General features: G+C 44.7%; 1 protein-coding gene across 1 annotated transcript in view; it reads right to left on the reverse strand.

Moving 5' to 3' along the window:
- Window positions 1-1,824: 1,824 nt before the first annotated feature.
- LOC126485068 (sterile alpha motif domain-containing protein 1-like) overlaps window positions 1,825-13,310 on the reverse strand; it is a 43,319-nt gene continuing 31,833 nt past the window's right edge. Inside the window, exon 4 of the mRNA XM_050108670.1 lies at window positions 1,825-2,152. Within this exon, the coding sequence (XP_049964627.1) occupies window positions 1,825-2,152 (328 nt within the window). The remainder of the gene's footprint in view (window positions 2,153-13,310) is intronic.

A 13,310-nucleotide genomic window follows, 5' to 3' on the forward strand; every position in this document is an offset into this window, starting at 1 on the left:
ATAAAAAGGAAGGGACTGAAACAGAGTTGTAGCCTATCCCCGATGTTATTCATTCTGTATATTGAGCAAGCAGTAAAGGAAACAAAAGAAAAATTCGGAGTAGGAATTAAAATCCATGGAGAAGAAATAAAAACTTTGCAGATGACATTGTAATTCTGTCAGAGACAGCGAAGGACCTGGAAGAGCAGCTGAACGGAATGGACAATGTCTTGAAAAGAGGATATAAGCTGAACATCAACAAAAGCAAAACGAGGATAATGAAATGTAGCCGAATTAAATCGGGTGATGTTGCGGCAATTAGCTTAGGAAATGACACGCTTAAAGTAGTAAATGGGTTTTGCTATTTGAGGAGCAAAATAACTGATGATGGCCGAAGTAGAGAGGATATAAAATGTAGACTGGCAAGGGCAAGGAAAGCGTTTCTGAAGAAGAGAAATTTGTTAACACCGAGTATAGATTTAAGTGTCAGAAAGTCGTTTCTGAAAGTATTTGTATGATGTGTAGCCATGTATGAAAGTGAAACATGGACGATAAATAATTTAGACAAGAAGAGAATAGAAGCTTTCGAAATGTGGTGCTACAGAAGAATGCTCAAGATTAGATGTGTAGATCACATAACTAATGAGGAGGTACTGAATAGAATTGGAGAGAAGAGAAGTTTGTGGCACAACTTGACTAGAAGAAGGGATCGGTTGGTAGGACATGTTCTGAGGCACCAAGGGATCACAAATTTAGTATTGGAGGGCAGCGTGGAGGGTAAAAATCGTAGAGGGAGACCAAGAGATGATTACACTTAACAGATTCAGTAGGTACTGGGAGATGATGAAGCTTGCACAGGATAGAGTAGCATAGAGAGCTGCATCAAACTAGTGTCTGGACTAAAGACCACAACAACAACAATAACAACAACAAAAAGGAATCGTACGTGTTCATATCCGGAGAATATGGCGGCAAATCGAGACGCATGCAAATGGTCTCTGGGTACCCTAGAGCCAGAATGCGGTCCCCAAAGTACTCCTTCAAGACATCAAACACTCTCCTGCTTCGATGGGGTTGAACTCCGTCTTGCATGAACCACACAGTGTCGAAAACAGGGTCAGTTTGGGTAATGGGGATGAAATCATCTTCTGAAACCTTGATGTACCGTTCGGTAGTCACCCTGCCATCAAGGAATATCGCATTGATTATTCCGTGACTGGACATTGCAAACCATACAGTCAACCGTTGAGGATGGAGAGAATTCCCTATCGCGAAATGTGGATCCTCAGTCCCCCGAAAGCTCCAATTTTGCTTATTGACGAATCCATGCAAACGAAAATGGGTTTCGTCGCTTATCCGAAAAATACTAATTCCTATCGTGCCCCGCAGTCAACCGTGCAGTTTGAACGTCCTAACGCAAACCGTTCAGAAGTAATGACTACTTTATTTAACACAGTTCAACAACTGTCACCTTGTAGATGTAGTACACTACGTCAGCTACGCGGTCAGCGGGGCGTATTGCTAACCGAACAGGCCCGGGTTCGATTCCCTGCCGCGTCCGAGATGTTCTCCACTGGGAGACTGGGTGTTATGTTTTCCTCACGGTCGTATCGCCATAATTGGCATTCCGCTGTTGAGAGGCTGCATGGGCACAACCCGAAAGCCAGTCAATGAAAAGAAAATGAAGATACCGAGAGTGTGCGCGCAGTTACGAGAACTCTGCGAAGAAACTGTTCAAACCCGAGACTGGTAGCCGCATCAGCCGCGATCCGAGCCCCCGTGGGAAACGGATTGGCGCCTGGTTCGCGGCCGGGCGTTATTTATCGCCGGCCTGGGTGTCCCTCGTTAGTGGACGGGAATGCCGCGGTGTGTGCGGCGCCGCTGCCGGTGCTCCGCGTTGCGCCCACAGCTCGCCGGCGTCGCATGACGGATGCGCGGCCCGCGGCGAGGCGAGGCGCCGCCGCCCGGCGCAAGGTGATCCGGCCAGTTAGCCGTGACCCGGCCGGAGGTCGCCGCTCGACTCCCGCCGCCCGTCCGTCCGTCCGTGGGCGCGCGCGCCGCCCGCCGGGTCGGGAACGGCCGGCCCCTCACTCTCGCAATTCCGCGTTCTCCCGTCGCCTCTGACGCAGGTCTGTCGAGCGGCTCACTTCCCGCACTCGGCAAATCAGCCTCCCTGGTAACGGGGCAACCCTCTGTCGTGCTGTTTACGTTTCGCGCAAGCCGACTTATTGGGCTGTTACCCGACAGATATCTCAGGTGGCGGGAACTACCACGGCCCTATATATATACAGGGTGGTCCATTGATAGTGACCGGGCCAAATATCTCACGAAATAAGTATCAAACGAAAAAACTACAAAGAACGAAACTCGTCTAGCTTGAACGGGGAAACCAGATGGCGCCTTGGTTGGCCCGCTAGTTGGCGCTGCCATTGGTTCAAATGGCTCTGAGCACTATGGGACTTAACATCTGAGGTCATCAGTCCCCTAGTAGTTAAAACTACTTAAACCTAACTAACCTGAGGACATCACACACATCCATGCCCGAGGCAGGATTCGAACCTCCGACCGTAGCGGTCCCGCGGCTCCAGACTGTAGCGCCTAGAAACGCTCGGCCACACCGGCCAGCCTGCCATTGGTCAAACGGATATCAACTGCGTTTTTTAAAAATAGGAACCCCCATTTTTTATTACATATTCGTGTAGTACGTAAATAAATATGAATGTTTTAGCTGGACCACTTTTTTCCTTTTTTGATAGATGGCGCTGTAATAGTCACAAACGTATAAGTACGTGGTATCACGTAACATTTCGCCAGTGCGGACGGTATTTGCTTCGAGATACATTACCTGTGTTAAAATGGACCGTTTACCAATTGCGGAAAAGGTCGATATCCTGTTGATGTATGGCTATTGTGATCAAAATGCCCAACGGGCGTGTCCTACGTATGCTGCTCGGTATCCTGGACGACATCATCCAAGTGTCGGGACCGTTCGCCGGATAGTTACGTTATTTAAGTAAACAGGAAGTGTTCAGCTACATGTGAAAAACATCAACCACGACCTGCAACAAATGTTGATGCCCAAGTAGGTCTTTTAGCTGCTGTCGCGGCTAATCCGCATATCAGTTGCAGACCAATTGCGCGAGATTCGGGAATCTCAAAAACGTCGGTGTTGAGAATGCTACATCAACATCGACTGCACTCGTACCATATTTCTGTGCACCAGGAATTGCATGGCGACGACTTTGAACGTCGTGTACAGTTCTACCACTGAGCAAAAGAGGAATTACGGGACGATAACATTTTCTGCTCGCGCTCTATTTAGCGACGAAGCATTATGCACCAACAGCGTCAACGTAAACCGGCATAATATGTACTATTGGCCAAAGGAAAATCCACGATGGCTGCGACAAGTGGAACATCATCGACTTTGGCGGGTTAATGTAGGGTGCGGCATTGTGAGAGAAAGGATAATTGGCCCCAATTTTATCGATGGCAATCTAAATGGTGCAATGTATGCTGATTTCCTACGTAATGTTCGACCGATGTTACTACGAGATGTTTCACTGCATGACAGAATGGCGATGTACTTTCAATATGATGGATGTCCTGCACATAGATCGCGTGCGGTTGAAGCGGTATTGAATAGCATATTTCATGACAGGTGGATTGATCGTCGATGCACTGTACCATGGCCAGCACGTTTACCGGTCTGGCGTCCCCGTATTTATTTCTGTGGGGAACGTTGAAGGATATTTGCTATCGTGATCCACCGACAACGCCCGACGACATGCATCAGCGCATTGTCAATTTATGTGCGAACATTACGAAAGGCGAACTGCTCGCTGTTGAGAGGAATGTCGTTACACGTATTGCCAAATGCACTGAGGTTGACGGACATCATTTTGAGCGTATATCGCATTAAAGCGGTATTTACAGGCAATCACGCTGAAACAGCATGCGTTCTCAGTAATGATAAGTTCACAAAGGTACATCTATCACATTGGAACAAACCAAATAAAATGTTCAAACGTACCTACGATCTGTATTTTAATTTAAAAACCTACCTGTTAGCAACTGTTCGTCTAAAATTGTGAGCGATATGTTTGTGACTATTGCAGCGCCATCTATCACAAAGCGAAAAAAGTGATGCAACTAAAACTTCATATTTCTTTACGTACTACACGAATATGTAATAAAAAATGGGGGTTCCTATTTTTAAAAAACGCAGTTGATATCCGTTTGACGTATGGCAGCGCCATCTGGCGGGCCAACAACAGCACCATCTGGTTTGCCCCTTCAAGCTAGACAAGTTTCGTTCTTTGTAGTTCTTTCGTTTGACGCTTATTTCGTGAGATACTTGGCCCGGTCACTATGAGTGGACCACCCTCTGAAAAGTAGTGGGCGGTGTTACACTCCCATGCATATCTCACAAGTGACGATGAACAAAAGGTGCGATATCTTGGTGTTAACATCGTGGCGAGAAGCAGAATAGAGCGACAATGCCGATGGCCAAGGCAACAGAACGTGCTTACAGAAATTAAAACGTACATTCCTCATCTGTGTGACCATATTGTCGGTAGCTACTTCACAGTTATTGAGGGTATTTTAATTTCGCCTTTGGAACTGTAATAAAATGCGTGTTTTTGTCACAAAACACTTTTCTGCCTGACTCCAAGCCCCCTCCTCCCAGCCGACCTGCGTGGCCGAGCGGTTCCAGGCGCTACAGTCTGGAATTCGCGGCCGCTACAGTCACAGGTTCGAATCCTGCCTCGGACTGGATGTGTGTGCTGTCCTTAGGTTAGTTAGGTTTAAGTAGTTCTCTAAGTCCTAGGGGACTGATGACCTCAGAAGTTAAACCCCATAGTGCTCAGAGCCATTTGAACCATTTGAATCCCTCCTCCCCCCTTTCATTTCACCTCTTGCGACTCACCCTTTCCTACAACTCACTCTTCATCCCGCTACTTTGCACTCACTTTTCAGTCATCTCCCCCCTCCCCTCCCACCTCCTCCCCATCTAGTCGCCATTAACGTTTTCAGTTCGATCACTACTCTTTCATTTTTCTTACACAGTAAGTAAATAAATAGTAACATCATAAAATGAAATAGCACGCATATGACGAATTGCGGGGAAAAATCTTGTAAACCAAGGAAAAACTAGTGGTATAGTTGATAATACTACACAAAACACAAGATAAATATTTAGCAAGAAAGGTAGAAATAAACATTAGCAGTGCTACATTGTGTTACCTTTAACGTAAAAAATTCGCGGTTCTGCAAATCACTGTGGGATTAGGCCACAACCAAGACTGCCAAACGAAGAAATAACTCAAAAGCGTGCAAGCAGACTGCGTTTCCTGACGTGAGCGAGTAACTGAGACTGAAATAACGTAAGTAAAAATCAACATCTTTTGTTATAAAGTGTTTTCGATCTAGAAATCAAGTTAAATTATAGACATCTCGCATTGTATTGTATGGTATTGTATACAACTGGGGATCTAGAAACGACGGAGGGACGTCGTCCCCGCCGTAGTCCTCAGTGGTTCACAACCCCACAACAGGCTACAGCAGTCCACCCACCCCACCGCCGCCCCACACCGAAACCAGGGTTATTGTGCGGTTCGGCCCCCAGTGGATCCCCTGACGTTTCACCTGCTCCAGTGTCCTGCATTGTCAGGGATTCACCGTCCATTGCTGGTGGCAAACTGCAATCGATCCCACGGCCGGAAATTATATGTACCTGTCGCGCCAACGTTTGAAGGCCTTTCCCTGGTCATTAGTGCTGTGTTTCTCTCCTTGTTACCGGGAACCGTTTTTCGCACGGCAATCTAGGATCAGTTTTCCTTCAGACTTCCTTCTTTCTTGTTAAACCTGCTGATGCAATAACGAACTTGAATGGATTTCATGAACAAACATGTGCGGCAGCTCTTCTCCAAAGCGAGAAGATGTATGCCGGAGAATTTTGTTACGTGATCGGTCTCACAAATCGTGTACTCCACCTCGGCCGATTTTTCTACCTGTCCAACGCTGCAGTACCGTTCATTATCGACGATCCTGGTATAGATGGATTGTTTGATAACTGCAACAAAAGATTTTCTATGTTTACACAGTACGCGGTATCCAGAATGAGATTTTCACTCTGCAGCAGAGTGAGCGCTGATACGAAACTTCCTGGCAGATTAGAACTGTGTGCCAGACCGAGACTCGAATTCGGGACCTTTGCCTCTCGCGAGCAAGTGCTCTACCAACTGAGCTACCCACGCACGACTCACGCCTTGTCCTCACAGCTTTACTTCTGCTAGTATATCGTCTCCTACATTCCAAACTTTACAGAAGCTCCCCTGCGATCCCTGCAGAACTAGCACTCCTGAAAGAAAGGATATTGCGGAGACATGGCTTGTCCACAGCCTGTAGGAATCGAGATACTGGCAGAAGTAAAGCTGTGAGGACGGGGCATGAGTCGTGCTTGGGTAGCTCAGTTGGTGGAGCACTTGCCCGCGAAATACAAAGGTCCCGAGTTTGACTCTCGATCCGGCACACAGTTTTAATCTGCCAGGAAGTTTCATATCAGCGCACACTCCGCTGCAGAGTGAAAATCTCATTCTGGAAACATTCCCCAGGCTGTGGCTAAGCCATGTCTCCGCAGTATCCTTTCTTTCAGGAGTGCTAGTTCTGCAGGGATCGCAGGAGAGCTTCTGTAAAGTTTGGAAAGTAGGAGACGAGGTACTGGCGAAAGTAAAGCTGTGAGGACGGGACGTGAGTCGTGCTTGGGTAGCTCAGTTGGTAGAGCACTTGCCCGCGAAAGGCAAAGGTCCCGAATTCGAGTCTCGGTCCTGCACGCAGTTTTAATCTGCCAGGAAATTTCAGTACGCGGTATACTCGCGACATTGCGAGTCCTGTACAGTCTGAGACAGTTCCTATCGCTGATATTCATAAACATGGCAATAACTTTAACAAGAAGGAAGATAATCTTAAGGTAAATGGATCATGGATTCCCGTGCTGCAGCCAACGATCGTTGCAGGTAAGAAGGAGTGTAACACTGCGGTAATGACCAAGGAAAGGCCGCAGAGGTTTGCGCTACAGCTACATACATGTTGTTAAAAAAAAGTAGTCTTGCATATTTAGAGAGGTGGTCATATGGACCAAAACACGACAAAAATGTCCAGTAAACATGGCCTGTAAAATACATAGCTTAACAACTTCGAGCATTTGTTCATCTTCGCTACTGTGAAACATCTCTCCTACTGCAAAGTCTTTGCTTTTACTTACGACCTACATAAAAAATGAGGACAAATTCCTCCGTTATCGTCGACGGACACAGCAAGCAGTAAACACCTGTTAATGCTGTTACATTAAACCACATTCACAGTTCTGGGTAAGTGCAGCAGTAAGTTAATGAAATTTTCTTTTGGATAAACAAGCAGCTAGCCGTACACAAAGACGTATTCGTTGCGGTTTAGGAAATGGCCACACTCTCAGAGTGTAGATTGCGATGACGCTCCTGTGGAGCGGAATTCCTCCCGCCTGGGTGTGACGGCTTTAGAAAAATAAACGCCGCCGAGTGCACCGTCTCCGGTTTTCGCAGTACAGCGGTTGGTCGTAAATGTTGGCCTGGATTAGTGGTGAGCCAGTTCCGCTGGAGCGTTTATTTTCCTGGCCCCATTCGCAGCAAGCCCGAGCACTAGCCAGCTAGCTCCCTTCTGATCTATCATTAACTTCGACTCGCTGACTCGACTTCCAGGCTGCAAGGATCTCTGGGCCCCCGACGCCAGTGGCCTTACTGCATTCGTTCAAAGGGCCTTACAGCCGTTTCCTGCTAAATTACGCGAACAAACTAACAAAAAACTCATACTCTATTACTAGAAGGTTGTATAAAAGAAACTCAAGACAAGGTTCTCTCTCTCTCTCTCTCTCTCTCTGCCGGCCGGAGTGGCCGAGCGGTTCTAGGCGCTACAGTCTGGAACCGCGCTACCGCTACGGTCGCAGGTTCGAATTCTGCCTCGGGCATGGATATGTGTGATGTCCTTAGGTTAGTTAGGTTTAAGTAGTTCTAAGTTCTAGGGAACGGATGACCTCAGATGTTAAGTCCCATAGTGCTCAGAGCCATTTGAACCATTTCTGTCTGTCTCTCTCTGTCTGTCTCTCTCTGTTTTGTGTGTGTGTGTGTGTGTGTGTGTGTGTGTGTGTGTGTGTGTGTGAGTAAATCATAGTACACGAAATGCTCATTTCCTATTTCATGAATAACTATCAGTTTAAGAAATACGACTGGAAAAGTAAAACGTCAACCAACATTTCTCTTTCTCTAAATGCATTGATTACGAGTCTTCTGCTGTTCGAGTAACTTACGAAACCACTCATTAATATTCTCTGTATTTCTCTCACCAACTCGTGAAAACTAGACTCAGAGGATATCTAAGACAATCCGCTAATCACACTTAAATATCACTCAATAAGATTCAACTAACAGCAGTCTATGCAGTATTAGGAATTTCTCTCTACGTCTCTAATTAATTTAGAATTTGTTACAAAACCTAGTCGCTCGTTTTATGCACTTTCTAGATTTGAAATACTAGGCACATTCGAGTCTTTTGGTGTCTTATTTCACCAGTCAGGCAAAAGAGAAACATTTTTTTTTTTCACAGCTCTGGACAGGCACTTGACATATTTCCCTAGGTGTGTATCGTTTCTCATTTTTTTTTAAAGTCAACACTTGCAACAATGAAGCTCTGTCCCGAGAAAAAATTTTGTCACATTGCGTCAGCCACAATATTACTGTGTCGTATTTCACATGTTTTCAATAGCTGTGCGTTTCGAAACATTGGTACTCGCCGTCGATTTTCGAAAACGTATAAAAATACTTACTTGCCATCAAGACTAACAGAAACAGTATCAACTAAATTAGCAAACACGTTGCTCCTCTGTAGTAGCTTCGAAGTTTCTGGCTGGAATCTGAAAGAGTAAGCCTCTTGCTTATTTATCATCGAACTGCTGCGGCTGTGACTGCCCAGTCCTCACTTCACTGCACACTACTGTTGCACGCTTTTAGCACTTTTTTTGGCCACTTTTCACTTTTCAACACTTTTACCTAATTTCTAAAGGGTAGCAGCGTTTTGGAATCTCACAAAAACATCACGCTACAAGCAAATCACCTTGTAAACATTAAGTGGTCTGTAAATGTTCCGGGACTCAAATATATAACAAAGATCACCTGGCCAACAAAAAAATGGGGAGAATCATAAAAAATATGTATTTTGACACCGTGTCTCGTGAAATATATTACCAATCATCCACTGTTCGAATAAATCATAGGACCAGTAATTGGCAACACTTCTGTTTTCGTCACTAACTTGTGGAAACTGAACTCAGTTTCTCACTCCCATATTTAGCTACATTTATGTTCTTCATCTTTCCGGTAGTACCTCTCCAAAAATTAGTACATTTTGTATTAGTTCGAGACAGATGTATAGTTTCAGTCCAGGAAAGGTTCTTGTATTTTGGAATAATGGCCCAGGTGATCTTGCAATTTTTTTTAACACCATTACTAATTAAACAAAGGAAGACACGTTTAATAAAATAGGTATTCCTGAAATGAGCAGTTTAGAGACGCAAATATGGCTCTCTCTTTTAATCGTATAAAAAGTTACATAATCGCTCTCCTATACAGGCTGCATTTAAACATGTGTCAGAAACTTTAGGGATGTTTTTGAGATCAAATATTGCAAAAATTCCATGTGAACATGGGTCTGAAAATCCTTCGTTAGCTGGGTATGAAAGGAGTTACCTGTAGTTATATCTGAAATGCGCATTTTTACCCGAGTTTTTCTTTGCAGCTGGTCATGATATTTGTTTTCTTTCACTGTCGTTTGTTCTGTTTTAGCTAACTTCCATGACAACACATCTCATCTCACCGCGTATTCTGTGTCTGAAATTACGGTTATCCACTACATGTACTGTCTGACAGATGTGTATGCGGACGCAGAGAATCAGTTTCATGCTGCCTGGGAGGCAGTTACCTTATGCAAGAACGTTTGTGCCAACAACTGCGAGAAACAGGCTCTTTTACTAATAGAGTTCTAGATGGGGGGAGACCACGCAATGTACTAAAACTACTGAGCTCGAGGAACGAGTTTCTCGCACCGCAGATCAAACTCCATCAACTGGGGCAAGGAGAACTGCGAGATGGGTTGGCGTTAATCACATGACCATCTGGAACGTTCTGCATGAAAATCTTCAGTGTCCATAGCACCTTCAGTACGTGCAAGGGTTACATGAGGTAGACTTTCGGCCGCGAGTAAATCTAAAACGGAGCAAACGACAATCAGGCAAAACAAAACAAGTGCCAAGACCAACTGCAAACAAGAAAGTGAGTCAAAATGCAAATATGAGGTACATTATACGACCAGGAGTCACTACAGGGTGTTCCTTTAACACCTCTCTAATGAAGGATTTTCGGCCCCATGTTCATATGAGCTTTTTGTAGTGTTTAGGTCTCAAGTATAAATACTAAAAGTTTCCGACACCTGTTTTTATACATACTGTACACCCGTTCTCCATACTTTACACTTCGTACACTATGGTGTCCGTCATTCAATGCAATGCCCCGCTTAAGAACGATGGATTAATTATTTGCGTGAAATCTACATATAATAGGTTCGCACTAAGGAATGGTGTAATCGTTAAGGGGACGCGGACCAGAAAATGGCGAAAAATTCGTTTTTGAGTTTATTGTATATTAAAATAGCAGAGACTTTCCCTATAACATGAAGTATGCATTTTGTATTTAGCTCAATTCAATGTATTGTTAAAGTATTTTCTAAAAACAAGATGACGTAAGTTTATTGCGACGTATTCTCTGAGGAAATTTGTCATTATAAGTTTACTGCAATTCTACAGACATCATATTTGCACGCCATGTTCCCACATTTGGCTGACGTGATACTACAGTCAACAGTTTCCTTTCTGATAATGAAACTGAAGAATAACATAATATAATTATTGTTTCTGTGTGAAATATATGGTTCATTCAGTGTCAATGTGACGCAACTAAGTTAAAAAAATAGCAGCCACCAGGAAGATATATAAGTAACAGAATAACAGTTTGTTATAATCCAGACAGTGCTGCTAGCAGTAGAGAGCTTGTGTGTGAGCAGACGCCAGTTTCGACAACCAAGGCACGGAGGATTCGTGGATCTGAGAACTTGAGTGAGGTAGAGTTGTTCACACACTCACTGTGATTCTTTGTCCGACCACGAGGATATTTCTTCAGTAACTCAGTGTCTAACAGATCTCTGAAAATTGGTTTTAGAATGTCGATGGCAGGTTTCGGTGGACTGTGATTATGTGTATAAACATGCTCTAGTTCTAAGTATCTAGGGACAAAATCCATGTGAAGGTTCAATAATATCTGTATACAGATTTTACTGTACTTTTTTTTTGGGGGGGGGGTGGAGGGGTGGTGGAGGACCAAACTGCTGAGGTCATCAGTCCCTAAACTTACGCACTACTTAACCTAACATAAAGTAACTTACGCTAAGAACAACACACACACACACACACACACACACACACACACACACACACACACACACACCCACACCCATGACCGAGGGAGGACTCGAACCTCCGACGGGGGCGCGCGAACCGTGACATGGTGCCTAAGACCGCACGGCTACCCCGCGTGGCTTTTACTATACACTTGCATTTGAAGCGTATGATACGTTTGCCACATTCGACAGAGTCAATATTAAGTGTCATATGCTCTGAGAAGTAGATGATCAGTGGTGTGACATTCACAGACAGTGAAAGGAAGAAATAAAAAATAACAGAAGGATTTAGTGAGGCAAGCTAGATAAAGCTTCAGAAAGAAATACAGACGAAGAAAATTCTTTCTACAGTCCAGGACTTCATTACACTGTTGGAACTTCCAGCGCCGCTTCCCACAAATGTACCTGTTGACAAATAAGGAACATCTTCAAGTGGAGACACGTCTACAGACGTTAAAGTAACCTCTGGCGTGGTGCAGGGGAGTGTTATGGGACCATTGCTTTTCACAATATATATAAATGACCTAGTAGATAGTGTCGGAAGTTCCATGCGGCTTTTCGCGGATGATGCTGTAGTATACAGCGAAGTTGCAGCATTAGAAAATTGCAGCGAAATGCAGGAAGATCTGCGGCGGATAGCCACTTGATGCAGGGGGTGGCAACTCACCCTAAACATAGACAAATGTAATGTATTGCGAATACATGGAAAGAAAGATTCTTTATTGTATGATTATATGATAGCGGAACAAACACTGGTAGCAGTTACTTCTGTAAAATATCTGGGAGTATGCGTGCGGAACGATTTGAAGTGGAATGATCATATAAAATTAATTGTTGGTAAGGCGGGTACCAGGTTGAGGTTCATTGGGAGAGTCCTTAGAAAATGTAGTCCATCAACAAAGGAGGTGGCTTACAAAACACTCGTTCGACCTATACTTGAGTATTGCTCATCAGTGTGGGATCCGTACCAGATCGGGTTGACGGAGGAGGTAGAGAAGATCCATAGAAGAGCGGCGCGTTTCGTCACAGGGTTATTTGGTAAGCGTGATAGCGTTACGGAGATGTTTAGCAAACTCAAGTGGCAGACTCTGAAAGAGAGGCACTCCTGCATCGCGGTGTAGCTTGCTGTCCAGGTTTCGAGAGGGTGCGTTTCTGGATGAGGTATCGAATATATTGCTTCCCCCTTCTTATACCTCCCGAGGAGATCACGAATGTAAAACTAGAGAGATTTGAGCGCGCACGGAGGCTTTCCGGCAGTCGTTCTTCCCGCGAACCATACGCGACTGGAACAGGAAAGGGAGGTAATGGCAGTGGCACGTAAAGTGCCCTCCGCCACACACCGTTGAATGGCTTGTGGAGTATAAATGTAGATGTAGATGTAGATCTATTACAGATAAAGAACTAATGTTTTCTATGTTTGTACAGCATGTCACTATAGACATTTCTCTCGGCCTTTTTATAAGTAGTTCTAGATTTTTCAGCTAAAAAAAGAAGAATATTACTAATGTTTTGAAATCGTTTTGGCAGAAGTATCAACTTGCCCACCACGCTACTCCTAAAACAATGGTGTATGCAGTACATACCTGTATTAAACTTGCCGTAGTTTTCCTAAACTATGTGAGGCGAATGCTGGGATCGTTCCATCAGAATGGCGACCCCAGCCTCCTTCCTTCCCCTCCTCCCCTCCCCCCTCCTCCTCCTCCTCTAACGATCCTATCTTTAATAAGCTCGACGTAGATGGGAAGTTCCTTTATTAGGTGTCTACGAGATAATATATCAACAGTACATTA

This window comes from Schistocerca serialis, chromosome 6 (genome assembly GCF_023864345.2).
Source record: "Schistocerca serialis cubense isolate TAMUIC-IGC-003099 chromosome 6, iqSchSeri2.2, whole genome shotgun sequence".
Taxonomy (NCBI): Eukaryota; Metazoa; Arthropoda; class Insecta; order Orthoptera; family Acrididae; genus Schistocerca; species Schistocerca serialis.